Raw genomic sequence first — 21,054 nt, forward strand, 5'->3', positions numbered from 1 at the left:
CAGCTGACTTGGAGCTGGGGATGGCAGGTGCACCAGAAGGGGGACACCTCCCTCTGAAGCTCCAGGCTACCTTTGCTACCTAGGACACAACTGTGGGGGCCTCCCCCTCCTAAGTTTTAGGCGGAGGCGTGTTACCTGCAGTGACCTATCTCCTCCCCTCCAGGACACCACACCCACGGGGCTCCTGTCTCCAGGGAGAGGGACCAAGCAGGAACAAAGGGTCTTTGTTCCCGACTCCATGGGGGCGGGAGTTGGGCAGGCTAGCATTTCTCCCTTTCTCAGCGTCCCTGGGGTACTTGAGGTTCATCGCCGCAGTTTCCCCAGGTGGGGCGCCTTCCTCCACGACCCTAGAGCTCAGGTCAGGGCGCGGTGCCCCGGGCCACCGTGTGCTTTTTCAGGGTCTACGGAGAGACCCTGGGGGTGTCTGGGGGTTTCGCTGCAGGAGAAGGAAGGGACCAAGTCTGGAAGGAGGCAGATTCAGAGTGCTGATCACGGGCTGCTCTGGCCACTGCTCCGCGGCTGGGGAGTAGCTGCTGCTATCCTCCCCTCTTCCTTGCCCGGCCCCATCCCCTGCACGCCTGGCCCCCCGCCCCTGCCGTCATCACGCTCCCGGTGACTTCTCCCGGCTTGGTACTTTCCTTCAGAGCCATCCTTCTGGACAAACTTTGATGGGGAATTTTATTTAGAGCTGGAAAAATGCCTGTTATGAAAGGATTGCTGGCTCCTCAGAACACCTTCCTGGACACCATCGCCACCCGTTTCGACGGAACACGTAAGTAGGGCTTGCCGGACTTGCACCTTTCCCTAGGATGGTTTTTCTCTTGGACTTTTGCTCCCGCTTCTCTGATTCCATCCGAACAATAATTTGCCTTCTTTCTTGCCAGAGTATCTTACAGAGGAGGAAATGAAACAAGATAAAGCAAGACCCCTCTCCCCACACAACACAAATCATAAAAGCACTTGATATTGTAGATGGTTCCCCTGGTTTCCTAGGTTTGGAACACAGGTCTGAAAATGATCGACAAGGGGTTCGCGGGGGGACTTGTGTGGTGCCTTGAGAAGCTTGGTACAGGGGGAGATGTTGTGTACTTAATTTTTTTCTGGAGTTCCAAGGCTGCCCGGATTAGAGTTCGGAGGTTTTCCAGACTCCTATGACTTCCCATTTGAGTTTAAGAAATCCTGAGTAATTCTCCAGGTCAGGTGTGAGCTGTCCGGAGGCTCTGAGTTTTGGGAGTTTGTCAAAATCTCGCCTCTTAAATCTAAAATTTCCACGACACTCGAGGAAATTCTATTGAAGAAGGAGGAGTTGGATATTATAAAGGCTGACTCAACCACAGAGGAAGTTTCAGAGTTTTGTGAAGATAAATAGTATTGAATATCTGACTTCTTTGGTTGGAGTGGAAAAGGAAATGTTCATGCTGTGTGCTGTGTCTTTCTGGAAATAGGCGGTGATCTTTCAGGACCACGGTCAGGTCCTCCCTCAGATTTCTGTCCCTAACTAATGCTGTCTCTAGGTTCCAGCAGAATACTCTTATCTTTATTGTAGGCAGCGTCTGTTAGCTCTTGTCCCCTTTCCTGCCTGCTATGGAACATTCATACGGACTCATCCCCGAAGCCTGTGTGAAATAACATCCACTTCCACTTCCATACAAGAACTCTTCTAGGGTGGGACCCACAATTTAACAGGTTTTACATGATAGAAAGGTGAAATACCTTTTTATTTTGTTTGGGTTTTGTTTTTCAAATTCGGCTTAATCAAGGCTAATGTGACTATTTGCTCACTTTTTTGTAGCGTTCTTTAAAAATAACCTTTAGAGTTACCCATTCTTTCCCTTTTCATATTACTTGACGTTAGAAAGTATGTTTGAATTGAGCCCTGCTACTAAGTATTAGTTTTTTAGTAGGTGACAATAATAAAAATTATTTGAGGCCAAATTCAAGTTTTTGGCCAGTGCCACCACTACCAAAAATCAGCACTGCTGTCTCTACCAGCTCTAACCAGAATCCCTGAAGAGCAGCTCTGAGCAGATGACAGTTCTTAAGTTGAATATTCCAAACCAAGATGCTCTAAACATTGGTCCTGAGTGCATGTTTTGAAGGTGAGGTGATTAGAAATGGTGATTTGCTTTTGTCATTGTCATTTAAAGTTGAATGGAGTGCAATGCATACCAAATCATCCCAGCAGGACCCTGGGAATCAGTTGCTAATCAAAGAGGCTGTAGAGTGTGGATAGTGTCTCTTTCTGACTCTCATGATGAGCAGCTAGCACATGTGGGGAGATGTATCTGTGTGTGTATGAATTCTACACATTCTTGTTAAATAATAGAGCATTTTAAAGCAGACAAAAATTTAAACCCTCATTCAAGAAGCTCATCATATGTCAATCTTTGGCACAATTAAAAAATATCTAAAGCTATTTGGTGAATTGCCTGATGTGTGTTCCCAGGATCTTGAGGATTCTTGGAGGGAGCCAGAGTGCATGAAATCACAGTATTCTCAAGCAGTGAGTAACGGAGAGATTGATTGGCAGTGGCAAGATGTTTTTTTTTACAACATTTAATGAATACCTCTGTTTTTTAGAAACTCCATTACAAAAAAAAAGAGATTATTTTTCATTTATTTTTTTATTGCAGGATGACTTGACTAACCTAAAATTTAAGTAAATTCTCAGTCACAGAATTTACTAAATCTAGAATTGTGAGGATATCACCTTTCCAGCTAACTGCTTAGTTCTTCTTATTATGGCATGTTTTTTTGGTGACACAATATTAAGAAATGGTGCTAATCTTGAAAATTTCTCTTTTTTTTTTTTTTTTTTTTTGGTTTTTCGAGACAGGGTTTCTCTGTGGCTTTGGAGCCTGTCCTGGAACTAGCTCTGTAGACCAGGCTGGTCTCGAACTCACAGAGATCCGCCTACCTCTGCCTCCTGAGTGCTGGGATTAAAGGCATGCGCCACCATCAAATTTCTCATATGAGCATTCTCTTTTCTCTTGATGCATTCATAAAAGTAATTTATTTTCTTTTGAAAGACAAGAGCATATGCAAGTTTTAAAATATTACAAGTGCCACCGTAGCAATTAAAAACTGCTGAATTATTTGTATTGCTACTTTATTCCATGTACACTGAGTTCAATCTGTTCATCTCCACTTTATTTCTGGACTATGTTTTATAGCCATCGTCAGGTGGGCTTTAGTCTTATTTTAAACAATTTTAATAAAAATAAAGAGAAATAACATCCTGGCAAAATTTCCCTATTTAACCTAAACAATATACAGATTTTTATTACACTTACTGATTTACTCTCAAAATTAAAAGTGTTATAAGAATTCAGGGCATTATATAAAAGTCTCCCCAGTGGGAGAAAAAGTATTCCCATCCAAAAGTCTATAGCATGATCCTATAAATTTATAGTATGAAAGGGCAACAGAGAACGTAGTTTTTCATCACCCAATGATGATCTACTTAACTGAACAAGCAAATCTTCTTTTCTTTAATTTTCAGATATGGAATTTATAAATATTTTTGGAAAACAAATATTGCTTATATAAAATTAAAACACACATATTGAAACATCTTCTAGTTTATTTAACTGGAGTGTAAAGAGTCAGAGAACAAAGATCCCTTCAGTTGTTGAGTCCATACAACCCATTTGTGAAGAAAAAATAATTGCAATGAACTTATTTGGTCATTACATGTACTAGCAGTTCTCACTTAAACCACATATGACTATCATCATACCCAGCATATAGCTCTTCCTTGCATAGATGCTTTTATTATTTATTTATTTAGTGCATTTTAACTTTTCTAAATCCATATTGGTGTTAAATATGCTAATATTATCTTAAATGCTAAAGGGAAAGTATAATGACTAAACATTTAGAATGTATTTAGAAAACAATCTAGCTTTTAAGTATGAATATTTGTCACTAAGTACCATTTGATGAAAACTTTGCTTTCTTTTTTGGAAGGTAAAAGATGTGTCCATTTCAAACATTATGGTGCAATAGCCTACGTTTTTTCAAATCTTATCACAATTTGGACAGAATGCTTCTTTCCCTTTGTGGTTTTTAAGACAAATTGTAACCTGATGTACCCAATCAATAATATGGTTTCTAAAGTCTGCAAAACAGGTAGTACTCATTAACATTCATATATATTTTATGAATTCTTATATAGCCTGTTCAAAAGATCTAAATAAATTTACTAAAGTTGAAATTCTTTCTTTAATTTTCAATGTAGGTTTTGCTATTGTTACTCTTTTATTTTCTTCATGTCACAAGTATAGAGAGAAACATAGTACACCCAGTCCTGAGCAAAGGGCACAATAAGTTAGGGCAGAAGCCAGCACACTTCTTAAGGCTTTGCTGAGTTGTCGTATGGAGAATGTCATTGAAGGCTGATATAAAGCAATGTACTTTATTATGTATGAGCCTATTCGTAAAGCTTGTGTGAGGGAAACATCCCTGGAACTCTGCTTCTTGAAGGTCACAAAGATTTGTGCTCTTGCTTTGTTTTTTACCTGTTGTTGATATGAACTCTTGTATTCCTGGTATCTGTGCTTAGGAACCAAGTGTCCTATATTAATTAGTGTTCTATTTCTGTGTAAAATTCATTACAACATAGAGGTTTCTCATCTCCCCTTTTTAGTTGGCTGTCTGAGCATGGATCAGCTGAGTTTTCTTCTGGGAAGCCCACAAGGTCATAAACAAGTTGTCATCTGGACCTGTGGTCTCATCTGAGACCTGAAGTCCCCTTCCAGTCTAAAGCAGTGGTTGATAGACTTGCACCTTTATAAATGAGGCACTGTTTTCCTTGTCAGCTGCCAGGCAGGCACTCTCCTAACAGGTAAAGCCAGCTCTGCTCTATAGCACCACAGCCTCTCCCACACATGGCCTCACAAGAGGACAGTTACTTTTTTGAGATCAGCAAGAGGGTCTCTTTAGAAGGTCTCTTAAATCAGGACCATTCAAGATAATCTCCTTTCTGATGATCTCAAGACCAGCTTACTTACTGATCATCCTAATTACATCCTTAACCCCGCCTCATCTGCATATTCATTTGTTCCTCCACTTTCCGGGGAAGAACTTTCATGGGGTGTGTATGTATAGGTCAGCCTCTCATGATCCATATGGGAATTCTTCCCACCACAGCTGGTGTCTCTTCACCATTGTACTAGCCTACTGAGCCTCACACCTGCTAGCTCACAAAGCAGGGTTTTGTGCACATTCTGCTAATTCAGTATGCAGGATGCCATGCTGACTTTACATCTGATACCTTTAGAAACATAAGGTCTAACTTATGGGGGAGTTTTCTCTCACATCTTGTGATGGCGTATAAATGAAGTCCCCTAGGACATGCTGGTGTAAATTGTTCTTCTCCTCTCATGTAGATGCAATGTGGGAGATGGGGATGCATTTCTGAAAATGAATCTCGAGTCTCCTTGGCAAAGGGAGGATGTCCCGAACCCCTGTAGAGCTGGAGGTAACTACTTGAGCCTCTGCTGAATGTGGAAGCAAGAATGAGGCATGTGTGAGGAGAGGCACCCATGGCCAGTCTGCATACCACGTTAGTTAAAATTCTAACTGAGCTTGTTTCTGTGCTAACTCTGTGGAAGGTTCTTTCTTTTCTCTTCCTCTCACCTCTCTGTTTCATATTCAAGAGGCTCCATGGGGTGCACTCTTGCTTTGAGGGTCTTTGTGTTAAACTGAATTATGTTTTTAAATGTAAACTTTGTTTACTTTGTCAGAGAGGTGGAGGAAGAAAGGGAGTGGGATGGGGGGGGGGGAGGAAGGGCAAGAGACTGTATTCATGCTCTTTACTTTGTCCATGGTTTCTTTACATTTAAAAAAAGTTTTAGATAATTCCATAACATTTGCTGCAATGAACAAAGTATTTGAATTACAAGAACTAGACGTAGTCTTTACCAGATATGGATTTCTTTTATTTAAATAATTGAAAAGTTGTATAGAAATTTTATTTTTAAACATTATAACAATTATATATATATATATATATTAAAACAATTATATATATAATAGGTCAAGAGTAGCATTATGCTCACACTTCTTTTAGGTTTTGTATTTGGCTTCACCTTCAGGCCAACAGCTACAGGCAGGGACACCTTGTCAATGAGCTTAGCAGAGAACAAAAGGCCTGTCCCTGAGTGTGGAGGAGGTCAGAGGTTGCCTGTTTCTGAGATATCCTAGACTTGACATACTTCTGAGAAGAGCATATTCTCCATGGACAAAGGAGTACCTCATCCCTTGCCTCGCCTTTCTAATGATGCTTAATGGACATTATCTATAAGCAAAGCACTAGGATAAATCAAGCTTGTCTTTTCTTAAAGGCCACAAAAAGACATATACACGAATTGTTATAATTTAGGTCAGAACAGGCTAAGAGACCCAAATAGAAATGCTTATGCATCCAAACAGCCAAAGATGTTCTCTTGATTTTTCCAATTTCTGAAACATGTGCCTCTGATGTTTATATAGGTTTTCAGGGAAAATACATACAACCATCAAGAATAAGAGGGAGCAATATAGAGGCTGGATGATGAAAACCAGATAAATCAGTTGTGGAACATCTTTAATTCCAGGATTCCCTGTTAGAACCTAAGAATACCTCTCTGCCTGGCTATGGGCCCACAGACTCCTATGTTCATTTTCTGAAGGAAATGCCTGAGTTCTCCTCCCAGGGAATTAACTTAATGTTAGGAGAAAGAAATGTTGATTTCTGGTTGCAGACCTGACTATTCTCCAGTGTAGTTCACTCCTGTGTTCTACTATAGAATTTTGCCTATGGTGAAGGAAAAAGGTCCTGGTAACTCTGATGGCAAGTGTGCTGGCATTCAGCTCCCGGATCCTGCTGGACAAAGTCTACAGTTAAAAGGCACAGCGTCACAACTTCCTCACATGGTGCCATTCACCCTCAGTGTGCATTAGCTGACAACTTCCATTTTAGTCTAGTAGAGCCTAGAAACAAAATAGGTAAGGCCAGTTTTGCCTATGGCATTGTTCAAATTTAGCAACTGAAACAGCTAAAGAGTTTTTTCAGTAATTTCAACACTCATATATAGTTCTGAGCTTGTAAATTCTGTGGTAGAGAGAGCTTGAATTCTTCTGTGGCTGTTAATGCAGCTATCTGTATCCTTTAAGCCCTTCAAAATTCACTTATTCTCAGACAAACTAATAATTTTTTCTAGCTCACCAAACATTTATCTTGTTTTGTATTCTGGCCCTATTTAGAAATACCATCCTCCCAACTCTGGTTTAGAGAGTTAAGTTAGCCTTCACTGCCCACATATGTAATTGGTTTACAGTTCTTTTATACTTTGCTACTGAAATGCCACAATTTGGCCCCTCATGTCCTGTCACTCCTCATTGCTCATGCATTGATTTCCTTTCTCATCTTCACAATCGCGAACTCACCCTAACTAGACTCCATGGCCAGCAGTGTCTTCTCCCACTTCTGTCTTGTCAGTTTTCCTTATACCCAAAGTGACTTCTATTAGGTGTAAGATGATCATTTATTTGGCAGCACTTGCTTATGGCTGTCCATTAGCTTACTACTACCTCTTGTGTGATACCCAAAGATCTCAGTATTTCTAGAGTTGGAGATGATGCTGTATCACCATTCAAATCACACCTCCCCAGGTTCCCAACAGGCTTACCCCAGAGCACTCTGCTCACTCAGACCTTGGCTTATAACAAGAGATGCTCTGTAAACATCAAACCCCATCTTAAAAGTTGCCTCTGAGAGGCTCCCAGAGCACTCAAGGGCCTTCTTCTCCTTTAAAATCACCTGCTCATCTCTCTAATCAGCTCTTCTAGGCTTTCATAGTTTTCAGCATCCACCTATGAACTCTGGGAAGCCCAAAACTTATCCCACTTCTTGGATTTGCAACACAGTTCTATACCTACCAATTAAGTGAAAGAATTTGAAGTTCCTTGAAAGCCAAAATCAGAATTTAAACATTTTTATTTGTCTTCAATAGTTAACTAGCCTTCTTATACCTAGCCTTCTTTGATTACATTAGTTATGAAATGATCCTGTAGGGTAGGTCCAAAATAAGCTTGCTTATTGTGTGTCTACATGGATGTTAAGCAGGTTCCTATCTGTCTACTCTGACCACAACCCAAGGCCTAGAAATCAACTCCCTTTTCAGTTAATGCTGACAAAATGCAAGCTTAGAATTCTACCACATTTCACGAGCCTGTTACCTGTCTGTAGTGTCACCCTAGTACAATATCTGTGTGCAGCACATGTAAACACTGGGGGCTCTGTGCTGTCATTTTTAGATTCTACCTTTTCCAGGAAAAGATTGATTCTTCAATTTTAGCCATTCCTCAGTCATATCCCATTTCCCTTCCTTCTACAGGTTATGCTTTAGTTACTTGTCACTGAAAAACTGCTTTAAATTGTATTTAAGACTGACTCACATTTGGACGTAAAAACGCATTCATTGTTGACAGCAGCTTTGTTCATCAAAGAAAATTGAATGTCCATTAAAAGAAATCCATTTTCTTTGAGATTGGATGCTTAGAATTTGCTGATGACTTTAGTATATCCTTGTGATTTTTTTTATTATGAAGTCAATCTCCCAATGAAAATATTCTTACTCTCATAACTTTATAGTGACATCATTAGTATTTATACCTTGTAAGAGTCTTATAAAGGGAAAATTTCTACCTATTTTCAGTTTTCTTTTATGAGGAGAAAATCAACTCTCCTGTGTCCAGAGGACATTCTTAGCAAAAGCCATCTCACTTTTCTCCACAGTGAGTTTAAGGATGAAATGGGCAGGCTTGGTTCTCTTGGTCTCAAATGTGTGTAATCCAAAGCACTCTTGGTTTTGTTCCTCCAGAGTTTCTTTTGTTCTAGTAGGTCTTCTGGACAGACATTTTTGTTGTCCTTGTCAGTGCAAATCAGCTTCCTGTTTCAGCTATTGAACTAAAGGAACTGGAGACCAGAGCATTAACTGTCTTGCCCATTTATTTGATTTTCTAGAGAGAAGGGTCTATGTAGGAGTCTCAGCTGTTGTCAACATGCTGAGGACCCAGCTTCACCAGTGGACTCTTCTCAAATTTGTAACGAGGGTTATTCTTTCCTTGGAAAGAAGATAAAGTTAGTTGTACTTTAAACTTTAACACATAAGTAAATATTTCTGTTGTGAGTCTGTGACTGGTGGAAGGGAGTTAAGGTCCTTAAGACAGAGCTTCCGTGTTGTAACTTAGACTCACTTGGGTAAGATACAGCTCCTTGGGTTAAAAACCACCTCCATTCTCTGGAAACAATGCTCCCAAAACTACTTTTGACAAGCCCATGCTTCTCAGTTTTAGGGAGTCGATTAGATAAGACCTGGTGCTCACGTCTGTGTGTGCAATGCTAGCATCTCCATCAAGAAGTTGTCCTCTTCCATATAAGATGGCATATGTGAAGCTACTAACTATTTAGCATTTACATAAAATTTCTCTTAAATATTGTTTCTTTGTGTTACTGGATCTTCCTTCCTTTTTTCCCTTCCTCCTTCCATCTGTCCATCTGTCCCTTCCTACCCTCCCCCCCCCCTTTTTTTTAAAGGATTTCTCTCTTTAGCTATGTCTGTCCTGGAACTCACTCTGTAGAGAAGTCCAGTCTTGAACTCACAGAGATCTGCCTGTCTCTGCCTTCTGGGTGCTGGTATTAAAGGTATGTGCCACCACTATCTGGCTGTAATTGAATTCTTACATTGTAAAATACCAAACATTTTCTTGGTACCATGGAATTCACATCCCTCCCATGTGAATTTGTCTTTTGACTTTTATATGGATGTGTGTATGCATGCATGCACACATACATTCATGCATGCACACACAAATACACACACACACAAACACACACACTTACACACACAAATTCTTAAAAAAGAATTGAAATTTGAATCCAGTGCTACACTTTGGGTTTTCACCCACATTTGTTTATTTTATAATAACATTCCACATCAGCCTGGGTTGCAAAATGATACCCTTCAAGTCATCAAGGCAAGTTGGCACAGGGTAGCAAGAGCACTGATCACAGACCCAGTTCCCTAAGGTTGTGTGTCTGCAGAAGGAACACCAGCAGTGGGGCCACTGTGTTAGTGGCAAGTGGCCAGAGGGGTATCTGGCACCTCCATCTTTCAGATATTGCAGCTCATGTGTATAATAATCCTGAATATTCCCTGCTGTGTCTTTTTTGTTTGTTCTCCATAGCAATATGAGCTGGGCAAGACTGATTCACTCTGTTGCATTGGTTCACAACCTTCCTAATGCTGAGAACCTTTAATATACTTCCTCATATTATTGTGACCCCCAGCAATAAAATTGCTTTTGTTGCTAATTAATAACTGTAATTTTGCTATTTTTATGAATTGTAATGAAAATATCTGATATTCAGGATATCTGTTACACAATCCCTGTTTGGTTCTTGACCCTTGTGTCATGGGTCTCAAACTGGACCAGTCATTGGTTGGTCACTCCCCCAATCTGTGCCACCTTTACCACACAGCACATCTTATAGGCATGTTATATGTTAGTTCGAAAGGCTGCATTGGTTTTCCAAACCCTCCACTGAAAATCCTGCTACAGGAAATGGCCGGAGCAGGCTCTATATCCTCCCTTATTAGAAATCATAGATAGGGTCTCCCTCGTAGATTCCTGGAAGTTTCCATGGCATGAGGTTTCTAGCTCATCCCTTAAATTCCCATCAATTCCATTTGTCTCTCCCAGTACTCTCTTCATCTATTATCTCCCACCCACCCACCTGGTCCCTTCTGTTCCCACCACAATATCTCTTTATGTCCCCTGCCCTGGGAGATTGAACCGTCCTTGTTACTTAGCCTCTCTCTGTCTGTGGATTATAGTATTATAACCCTTCACTTTACAGCTAATGCTCACTTATAAGTGAGTACATACCATGTTTTCCTTTCTGGGTTTGTATTACCTAACTCAGTCAGGATGGTTTTTTTTTTTCTAGCTCCATTTCATTTGCTTGCAAATTTTATGAAGTTATTTTTTTAGCAGTTAAGTAGTACTATGTTGTATAAATGGATCACATTTTCTTTTCTTTTTTTTTGTTTTGTTTTGTTTATTTATTTTTTTTAGTTGTTGCAAAAAAAATTCCCATTTCCCTCCCCCTCCTTGCACACATCGCCCCCTCCCCCCACTCCCTTCCCCCTCTCCCCGTCTTCCCCATTCCATTCCCCCTCCCTCTCGAGAATGAAGAGCAGTCCAGACTCCCTGCCCTGCAGGAAGTCCAAGGTCCTCCCACTTCTATCCAGGACCAGGAAGGTGAGCATTCAAACAGGTTAGGCTCCCACAAAGCCAGTTCATGTATTAGGATCGAGACCTAGTGCCATTGACCTTGGCTTCTCATCAGCATTCATTGTCTGCCACGTTCAGAAAGTCTGGTTTCATCCCATGCTTATTCAGTCCCAGTCCCGCTGGCCTTGGTGAGCTCCCAATAGATCAGTTTCACTGTCACAGTGGGTGGGTACACCCCTCGTGGACCTGACTTCCTTGCTCATATTTTCCCTCTTTCTGCTCCTCATTTGGATCTTAAGGGCTCAGTCCGGTGCTCCAAATTGGGTCTCTGTCTCTATCTCGATCCATCGCCAGATGAAGGTTCTAAGGTGATATGCAAGATATTCATCAATATGGCTATAGGATAGGGTCATTTCAGGTTCCCTCTCCTCAGTTGCTCAAGGTACTAGCTGGGGACATCTCCCTGGACACCTGCAAGCCCCTCTAGAGTCCAGTCTCCTGCCAACCCTAAGATGGCTCCCTTAATTAGGCTATATATTTCTCTGCTCCCGTGTCCACTCTTCCTTTATCCCAACCATTCCATTCCCCCAAGCTCCCCCATTCTCCCCTTCTCACGTTTCTCACCCCATTTCCCCTTAGCCCCATGCCACCTCACCCCCAAATTCCCAGGTTTTGCCCTGCAATCTTGTCTACTTCCCATATCCAGGCGGATGACTATATGTTTTTCTTTGGGTTCACCCCCCTACCTAGCTTTTCTAGGATCACAAATTATATGCTCAATGTCCTTTATTTCTGGCTAGAAACCAATTATGAGTGAGAACATCTCATGTTCATATTTTTGGGACTGGGATACCTCACTCAGAATAGTGTTTTCTATTTCCATCCATTTGTATGCAAAATTCGAGAAGTCATTGTTTTTTACTGCTGAGTAGTACTCTAATATGTATATATTCCACACTTTCTTCATCCATTCTTCCATTGAAGGGCATCTAGGCTGTTTCCAGGTTCTGGCTATTACAAATAATGCTGCTATGAACATAGTTGAACAAATGCTTTTATCATATGATAGGGCATCTCTTGGGTACATTCCCAAGAGTGGTATTACTGGATCTTGGGGTAGGTTGATCCCAAATTTCCTGAGAAATTGCCACACTGATTTCCAAAGTGATTACACAAGTTTGCATTCCCACCAGCAATGGATGAGTGTGCCCCTTAATCCACAACCTCTCCAGCAAAAGCATTCATTGGTGTTTTTAATTTTAGCCATTCTGACAGGTATAAGATGGTATCTCAATGTTGTTTTAATTTGCATTTCCCTGATCACCAAGGAGGATGAGCATGACCTTAAGTGTCTTTTGGCCATTTGAATTTCTTCTGTTGAGAATTCTCTGTTCAGTTCAGTGCCCCATTTTCTAATTGGGTTAACTAGCATTTTAAAGTCTAGTTTCTTGAGTTCTTTATATATTTTGGAAATTAGACCTTTGTCTGTTGCAGGGTTGGTGAAGATCTTCTCCCAGTCAGTGGATGACCTTTTTGTCTTGGTGTCAGTGTCCTTTGCTTTACAGAAGCTTCTAAGTCTCAGGAGGTCCCATTTATTCAATGTTGTCCTTAATGTCTGTGCTGCTGGGGATATGCATAGGAAGTGGTCTCCTGTGCCCATATGTTGTAGAGTACTTCCCATTTTCTTTTCTATCAGGTTCAGTGTGTTCAGCCTGATATTGAGGTCCTTAATCCATTCGGACTTGATTTTTGTGCATGTCGATATATATGGATCTATTTTCATTCTTCTACAGGTTGACAACCAGTTCTGCCAGCACCATTTGGTGAAGATGCTATCTTTCTTCCATTGAATACTTTTAGCTCCTTTGTCAAAAATCAGGTGTTCATTGTTTTGTGAGATAAAATTTGGGTCTTCTACTCTATTCCATTGATCGACTTCTCTGTTTTTATGCCAATACCAAGCTGTTTTCAATACTGAAGCTCTGTAATAGAGTTTGAAGTCAGGGATGGTAATGCCTCCAGAAGATCCTTTATTGTATAAGATTGTTTTGGATATCCTGGGTTTTTTGTTTTTCCATATAAAGTTGATTAATGTCCTCTCAAGATTTGTGAATAATTTCGATGGGATTTTAATAGGGATTGCATTGAATCTATAAATTGCCCTTGGTAGAATTGCCATTTTTACTATGTTGATCCTCCCAGTCCAAGAGCAAGGGAGATCCTTTCATTTTCTGGTATCCTCCTCAATTTCTTTCTTCAAGGACTTAAAGTTCTTGTCAAATAGATCCTTCACATCCTTGTTTAGAGTTACTCCAAGATATTTTATGCTATTTGTGGCTATCATGAAAGGTGATGCTTCTTTGATTACCCTCTCTGCTTCCTTATCCTTTGTGTATAGGAGGGCAACTGATTTTTTGGAATCGATCTTGTATCCTGCCACGCTACTAAAGGTGTTTATCAGCTGTAGGAGTTCTTTGGTAGAGTTTTTGGGGTCGCTCATGTACACTATCGTATCGTCTGCAAATAATGAATGTTTAACTTCTTCCTTTCCAATTCGAATCCCTTTGATCCCCTGATGTTGTTTTATTGCTATTGCTAGAACTTCAAGCACTATACTGAAGAGGTATGGAGAGAGTGGACATCCTTGTCGTGTTCCTTATTTTAGTGGGATGGCTTTGAGTTTCTCTCCATTTAATTTTATGTTAGCTGTCGGCTTGCTTTAATTATAGTTATGTATGACCCTTGTATCCCTACTCTCTCTAAGACCTTTATCATAAAGGGATGTTGAATTTTGTCAAATGCTTTTTCAGCATCTAATGAAATGATCATATGGTTTTTTTTCTTTTAGTTTATTTATATGATGGATTACATTGATAGATTTTCGTATGTTGAACCAGCCCTGCATCCCTGGGATGAAGCCTACTTGATCATAATGGATAATTTTTCTAATGTGTTCTTGGATTTGGTTTGCCATATTTTATTGAGGATTTTTTCATCGATGTTCATGAGTGAGATTGGCCTATAATTCTCTTTCTTGGTTGAGTCTTTGTGTGGTTTTGGTATCAGGGTAACTGTAGCTTCATAAAAGGAATTTGGCAATGACTTTTCTGTTTCTATATTGTGAAATACATCAAGGAGTATAGGTATTAGGTCTTCTTGGAAGTATGGTAGAATTCTGCATTGAAAGCATCTTTACCTGGGCTTTTTTTGGTAGGGAGGTTTTTTATAACAACTTCTAATTCTTCGCGACTAACAGGTCTATTTAGATTGTTCACCAGGTCCTGGTCTAACTTTGGTATATGGTACTTATCTAAAAAGGTGTCCATTTCTTTAACATTTTCCACTTTTGTGGCATATAGGCTTTTGTAGTAAGATCTAATGATTTTCTGAATTTCCTCTGTGTTTTGGTTATGTCTCCCTTTTCATTTCTGATCTTGTTAATTTGTGTATTCTCTCTCTGCCGTTTGATTAGTTTGGATAGGGGTTTATCAATCTTGTTGATTTTCTTCACGAACCAGCTTTTTTTTCATTGATTCTTTGGATTATTTTCTGTGTTTCTATTTTGTTGATTTCAGCCCTTAGTTTGATTATTTCCAGTCTTCTACTCCTCCTAGGTGAGTCTGCTTCTTTTTTTTCTAGAGCTTTTAGGTGGACAGTTAAGTCTCCAATGTGTGCTTTCTCCATTTTCTTTAAGTGGACACTTAGTCCTATGAACTTTCCTCTTAGAACTGCTTTTGTAGTGTGCCATAGGTTTGAGTATGTTGAGTCTTTATTTTCATTGAATTCAAGAAAGACTTTAATTTCTTTCTTTATTTCTTCCTTGATCCAGGTGTGGTTCAATAGTTGACTGTCCATTTTCCATGAGTTCGTAGGCTTTCTAGGGGTAGTATTGTTGTTGAATTCTAAATTTAATCCATGGTGATCTGATAAGACACAGGCGGTTATTAATATTTTTTTGTAATTGTGTAAGTTAGCTTTGTTACCGAGTATGTGGTCAATTTTTGAGAAGGTTCCATGAGCTGCAGAGAAGAAAGTATGTTCTTTCCTATTTTGGTGGAATGATCTATAGATGTCTTTTAAGTCCATTTGATTCATTACCTCCCTTAATCCTCTTATTTCTCTGTTAGGTTTCTGTCTGATTGACCTGTCCATTGGTGAGAGAGGAGTGTTGAAATCTCCTACTATTAGTGTGTGTAGTTTGATGACTGCCTTGAGTTTTAGTAATGTTTCTTTTACGTACGTGGGTGCTTTTATATTAGAGGCATAGATATTCAGGATTGAGACTTTGTCCTGATGAATTGTTCCTGTTATGAGTATAAAATGTCCCTCTCCATCTCTTCTGATTGATTTTAGTTTGAAGTCAACTTTGTTAGAAATTAGTATGGCCACACCTGCTTGTTTCTTAGGACCATTTGCTTGATAAACCTTTTCCCAGCCCTTTACTTTGAGTAGATGTCTGTCTTTGTGGTTGAGGTGTGTTTCTTGTAAACAGCAGAATGTTGGATCCTGTTTTCGTATCCAATCTCTTAGCCTGTGCCTCTTTATAGATGAGTTGAGTCCATTGATATTAAGTGATATTAATGACCAGTGGTTGTTAACTCCGGTCATTTTTTTCTTTTTTCTTTTTTTTTTTTGGTAATAGAGTTTGTGTGTTTCCCTTCTTCGAGTTGTGCTGGTGACAGGTCATTAGATATCTGAGTTATTGTGGGCATTGTTGGACTCCTTGGGTTGTGATTTTCCTTCTATTACTTTCTGTAAGTCTGGATTTGTGGCTACGTATTGTTTAAATTTGTTTTTATCCTGGAAAATATTGTTTTCTCCATTTATATTGAACAAAAGCTTGGCTGGGTATAGTAGTCTGGGCTTGCATCCATGGTCTCTTAGTTTCTGAAGTACATGTATCCCGGACCTTCTGGCTTTCATGGTTTCCATAGAGAAGTCAGGTGTAAGTCTGATAGGTTTACCTTTATACGTAACTTGGCCTTTTTCCTTTGCAGCTCTTCATATTCTTTCTTTATTCTGTATGTTTTGTGTTTTGATTATTATATGGTGAGGAGATTTTTTTTTGGTCCAGTCTATTTGGTGTTCTGTATGCTTCTTGAACCTTCAAAGGAATATCTTTCTTTACATTGGGAAAGTTTTCTTCTATAAATTTATTAAATATATTTTCTGGACCGTTGAGCTGTACTTCTCCTTCTTCTACCCCTATAATCCTTAGGTTTGGTCTTTTTATTGTGTCCCAGATTTCCTGAATGTTTTGTGATGAGAATTTGTTGGTTTTCCTGTTTTCTTTGATCAGTGTGTTTATTTTCTCTACGGTATCTTCAGTGTCTGACATTTTTTTTCTTCTATCTCTTGTAATCTGTTGGTAGTACTTGTTTCTGTAGTTCCTGTTCATTTACCCAGATTTTCCATCTCCATCCTTCCCTCCGTTTGTGTTTTCTTCATTACTTCCATTTCATTCTTCAAGTCTTGTACCGCTTCCCTTACCTGTTTGATTGCTTTTTTGCTCTTGGTTTTCTTGGAGCGATTTATTCATTTCCTCTGCCTTTTTGTTTGTAATCTTTAAGTATTTATGGCAGTTTTTCAACTCCTGTTTAAGGTCTTCTATTATTTTCATATAGTTCACTTTTGAGTCTATTTCTTCTAATTCTTCTGGAGTAGGGTCTACAATTTTTCTTGTTTTGGGATCCCTGGATTCTGGTGATGTCATGTTGCCTTTCAGGTTTTTGGAGGAATTCTTGCATTGGCCCCTTCCCATCTCTTCCTTCAAATGGAGCCAGGAGAGGCCTGGTGTCTTGGTCCAGACTTTGCTGTGACTGACTCTCTGGGTGTATCTCCTCAGTGTAGAAGCAGGAACCGTTCCCGTCCAGATGAAACTCGTCAGCACCGAAACATGGACGCCTGGTAATCCAATGACCCGTGGACAAACAGGAGAACTTGGAGGGCAGGGTGGGGTCGAGTAGAAGACAGGGGACCCTGCTGGGCAAGTCGAAGGTGCCCGCGCAAACTTTGGGGGTCCTTGAGGCCTTCCCAGTAGGAAGGCACTCACCTCTCTGGGTGGGTAGCCTTAGTGTAGGTGCAGAATACTGTTCCTGAGCAGAGGACCTTGCAGATCATGCAGGCTTGGGGAGGGGGGTCGTGTGTAAGACAGGCAGCCCTGCAGAAGGAGCTGGGGGAGGGGAGTTTGTGCTCTCTTCCAGGACAGTCCGCCCCTGGATAGCACACAGTCACGCATCCAGATGGAGCTCCTCAGCACCTCCACATTTTCTTTATTCATTTTCTGTTGAGGGACATCTAGGTTGTTTCCAGTTTCTGACTAATGAAAAAGCTTCTGTGAACATAGTTGAGCAGATGTCCTTGTGGTAGAATGGAGCCTCCTTTGGGTATATGCCTAGAAGTGGTATAGCTGGGCTTCAGGTAGATTTATTTAAAATTTTCTGAGAAACCACTATATTGATTTCCATAGTGTCTATACAAGTTGGCATTCCCACTGGCAATGGAGAAGTGCTACCTTCGCTCCACATCCTTGGCAGTATGAGTTGTCACTTGTGTTATTGTTATTAGCCATTCTGACAGATGTAAAATGGAATCTCAATTTAGTTTTAATTTGCATTTCCCTGATGGCTAAGGATGTTGAACAGTTCTTTAAGTGCTTCTCAACCATTTAAAATTTTTCCGTTGATGATTCTGTTTAGGTCTACACCCATTTTTAAGTGTTTTTTGGTTTCTAGTTTTTTAAGCTCTTTATTTATTTGGTAAATTAGCCTTCTGTCAGATGTTGGAGTTGGTGAAAATCTTTTCCCATTCAGTAGGCTGCCATTTTGTACTATTGACAGTGTTCTTTGCCTTTCAGAATCTTCTCAGTTTCATGTGACTCCAATTTGTTAGTTTTATTATTTCTCTGTTTAGTTTTTGTCTCGATGACCTGTCCATTGGTGAAGTTGGGTTTTTATTTTTTTTTGAAATCATTTGTTATTTTATTAACAATTTTTTATAAATTTATTTATTTATTAAAGATTTCTGTCTCTTCCCCGCCACCGCCTCCCATTTCCCTCCCCCTCTCCCAATTAAGTCCCCCCCCAGCCCGAAAAGCAATCAGCGTTCCCTGTCCTGTGGGAGGACACCCACACCTCCATCCAGGTCTAGTAAGTTGAGCATCCAAACTGCCTAGGCTCCCACAAAGCCAGTGCATGCAGTAGCCATAAACCAAGGACATTGAGCCTATAATTAGTGATACTAGAGAAGCTAAATAAGGAGAACCCAAAGAAAAACATATAGGCAACCTCCTGAATATTAACCTTCAGCAGGTGATGAAAGGAGACAGAGACAGAGACCCACATTGGAGCACCGGACTGAAGTTGGGTTTTTAAAGTCTCACAGAGTTACTTACTGTATGGGATTTGATTTTAATGCTTTAGTAATGTATCACTTACAAATGTGCCCCTATATTTGCGGTATAGATGCTCAGAATTGAGACATCATCTTGTTGGATTTTTCCATTGATGAGTATGAAGTGTCCTTCTTCTTATCTGTTGATTAACTTTGGTTGGATGTCTATTTTGTTAGATATTAGAATGGCTTGTTTCTTGTGTTCATTTGCTTCGAAAATCTTTTCTAACTCTTTACTCTGAGTTGATGCCTGTCTTTGATGTTGAGGAATGTTTCTTGTATGCAGCCGAAAAATGGATCTTGTTTTCAAATTCATTCTGTTAGCCTTTTCTTTCTTTTTTAATTTTTTGTTCATTTTTATATATTAAATTCATTAAATAATTCTACAGTTGGGACAGGTAACATGAGCACAAATAGAAAAGTTCTTTCCTCAAAATTCAAGTGTAGTCTGAATTATACTCCCTACTATTCTCTTTTCTCCAATTTTTTTTTATTGGTGGAAATGAGTGCATTGATATTGAAAGATATTAATGACTAATGATTGTTGATTCTTGTTATTTTGTTGTAGGTGTTGGCAGTGGTGGTAGTGTATACATGAGTTTCCCTTCTTAGGGTTTTTCTGGTGTGAGATTATTTATTTCCTGTGTTTTCATGGGTAGAGTGTTTGTAGCTCCTGTTTGCTGACCTAGGATTCCCAGCTCTAGAATTCCATCATTTTGTGTTTTCCTTATTGCTTCTGTTGCTGTTTTCAGGCCATGAACAGTTTTATTCATTTCTTTCTCCCGTTCATTTGTTTTTTTCTTAGCTTTCTTTAAGGGATTTATTCTTTGTTCCCATTATTTTTATTTAGGTTTTCCTGGATTTATTTTAAAGCGATTTATTAATTTGCTCCAATTGTTTGTGTTTTCCCAAGCTACCTTAAAATATTATTCATTTTCTATCTAAGGACTTCTATAATCTCCATAAAGTTGGTTTTTTTTTTGATTATTTTTTTTTATTGATAAAAGAATAAAGAAAAAAAACAAATTTCCACCTCCTCCCAGCCTCCCCTTTCCCTCCCCCTCCTCCCACTCTTCTCCCCCTCCTCCCACTCTTCTCCCCCTCCTCCCACCCCTCTCCCCTTCCCCCCACTCCTCTCCCCCTCCCTCTCCAGTCCAAAGAGCAGTCAGGGTTCCCTGCCCTGTGGTAAGTCCAAGGTCCTCCCCCCTCCGTCCATATCTAGGAAGGTGAACATCCAAACTGGCTAGGCTCCCACCAAGCCAGCACATTAAGTAGGATCAAAACTGCGTGCCATTGTCCTTGGCGTATCATCAGCCCTCATTGTTCGTCATGATCAGAGAGTTCAGTTTTATCCCATGCTTTTTTTGGTAATAGTCCAGCTGGCCTTGGTGAGCTCCCAGTAGATCAGCTCCACTGTCTCAGTGGGTGGGTGCACCCCTCGTGGTCCCGACTTCTTTGCTCATGTTCTCCCTCCTTCTGCTCCTCGTTGGAACCTTGGGAGCTCAGTCCAGTGCTCCAGTGTGGGTCTCTGTCTCTATCTCCATCCCATAAAGTTGGTTTTAAGGTTGCTTTCTTGTGCTTCATCTGTGTCTGACTATTCCAGGATTGCTGTAATAGGATACCTGGGCTCTTTTGGTACTCTGACTGCTGTTGATTGTGTTCTTATACTGGCATCTAGTCATCTGCATTTGGGATGAATATAGGTCTAGAAGCCAATTTCTGAGTTTGTGTTTGGTTCTTTTCTTTGTTTCCTCTTTACTCCTTGACCTTCTGGTCTTTGAGGTCTTTATTTTTGGTGGACAACATGACTTCTGGTCCAGCAGGTCGTCTCCATCAGAGTTGGGGGCTGGACTTCTAGTAGTAGCCTGGCCTTTTGTCTAGCAGGGGATCTTTGTTCTTGTGACTGTTATGACTACACCTGAGCTGTGGATATCTGTCCATGCAGGAGTGAAGGCACAGCAGCAGGGACAGGTGGGTGATAAGTGGAGGTAGAAGTGGGTGGCAAGGTATCAGAGGCTTGGATCTTTGGGGCTCTGAACTGAGATAGTGGGATGGTTCTAGTGGCAGGTGGCTTGCTTGTTCTGGCTAGCATGTCCTGCTCTTGAGCAGTGGATGTTGCTGGTATAGAGGTGTGTGCATGGAAGTGGGGAAGAGTAGCTTGTAGATAAGTGGGGGTCTTTGGGCTTAGAACTGAGGGAGTTGGAGGGTTCTGAGTGCCGGTTGGTCTCTTTCCTGTTCTGACTGGCCTAGGCCTGTGTTATTAAAAATCATATTATAATGTTGCCAGAAAGGGTTAGATATGGAAATGTAAAAGTTTCACTTAAACAACTTCATGGGCAATGGAACTACATTGTTTATTTGCCAATGTTTACGTATTAC

At 40.3% G+C, this 21,054-nt stretch overlaps 1 protein-coding gene across 1 annotated transcript in view; it reads left to right on the forward strand.

Annotated features, from left to right (window-relative positions):
• The first annotated feature begins 696 nt into the window (after positions 1-696).
• Positions 697-21,054, forward strand: part of Kcnh8 (potassium voltage-gated channel subfamily H member 8) — a 458,944-nt gene continuing 438,586 nt past the window's right edge. Inside the window, exon 1 of the mRNA XM_075978951.1 lies at positions 697-772. Coding sequence (XP_075835066.1) covers positions 697-772 — 76 coding nt within the window. The remainder of the gene's footprint in view (positions 773-21,054) is intronic.

The sequence above is a fragment of the Microtus pennsylvanicus genome, chromosome 7 (genome assembly GCF_037038515.1).
Source record: "Microtus pennsylvanicus isolate mMicPen1 chromosome 7, mMicPen1.hap1, whole genome shotgun sequence".
NCBI lineage: Eukaryota > Metazoa > Chordata > Mammalia > Rodentia > Cricetidae > Microtus > Microtus pennsylvanicus.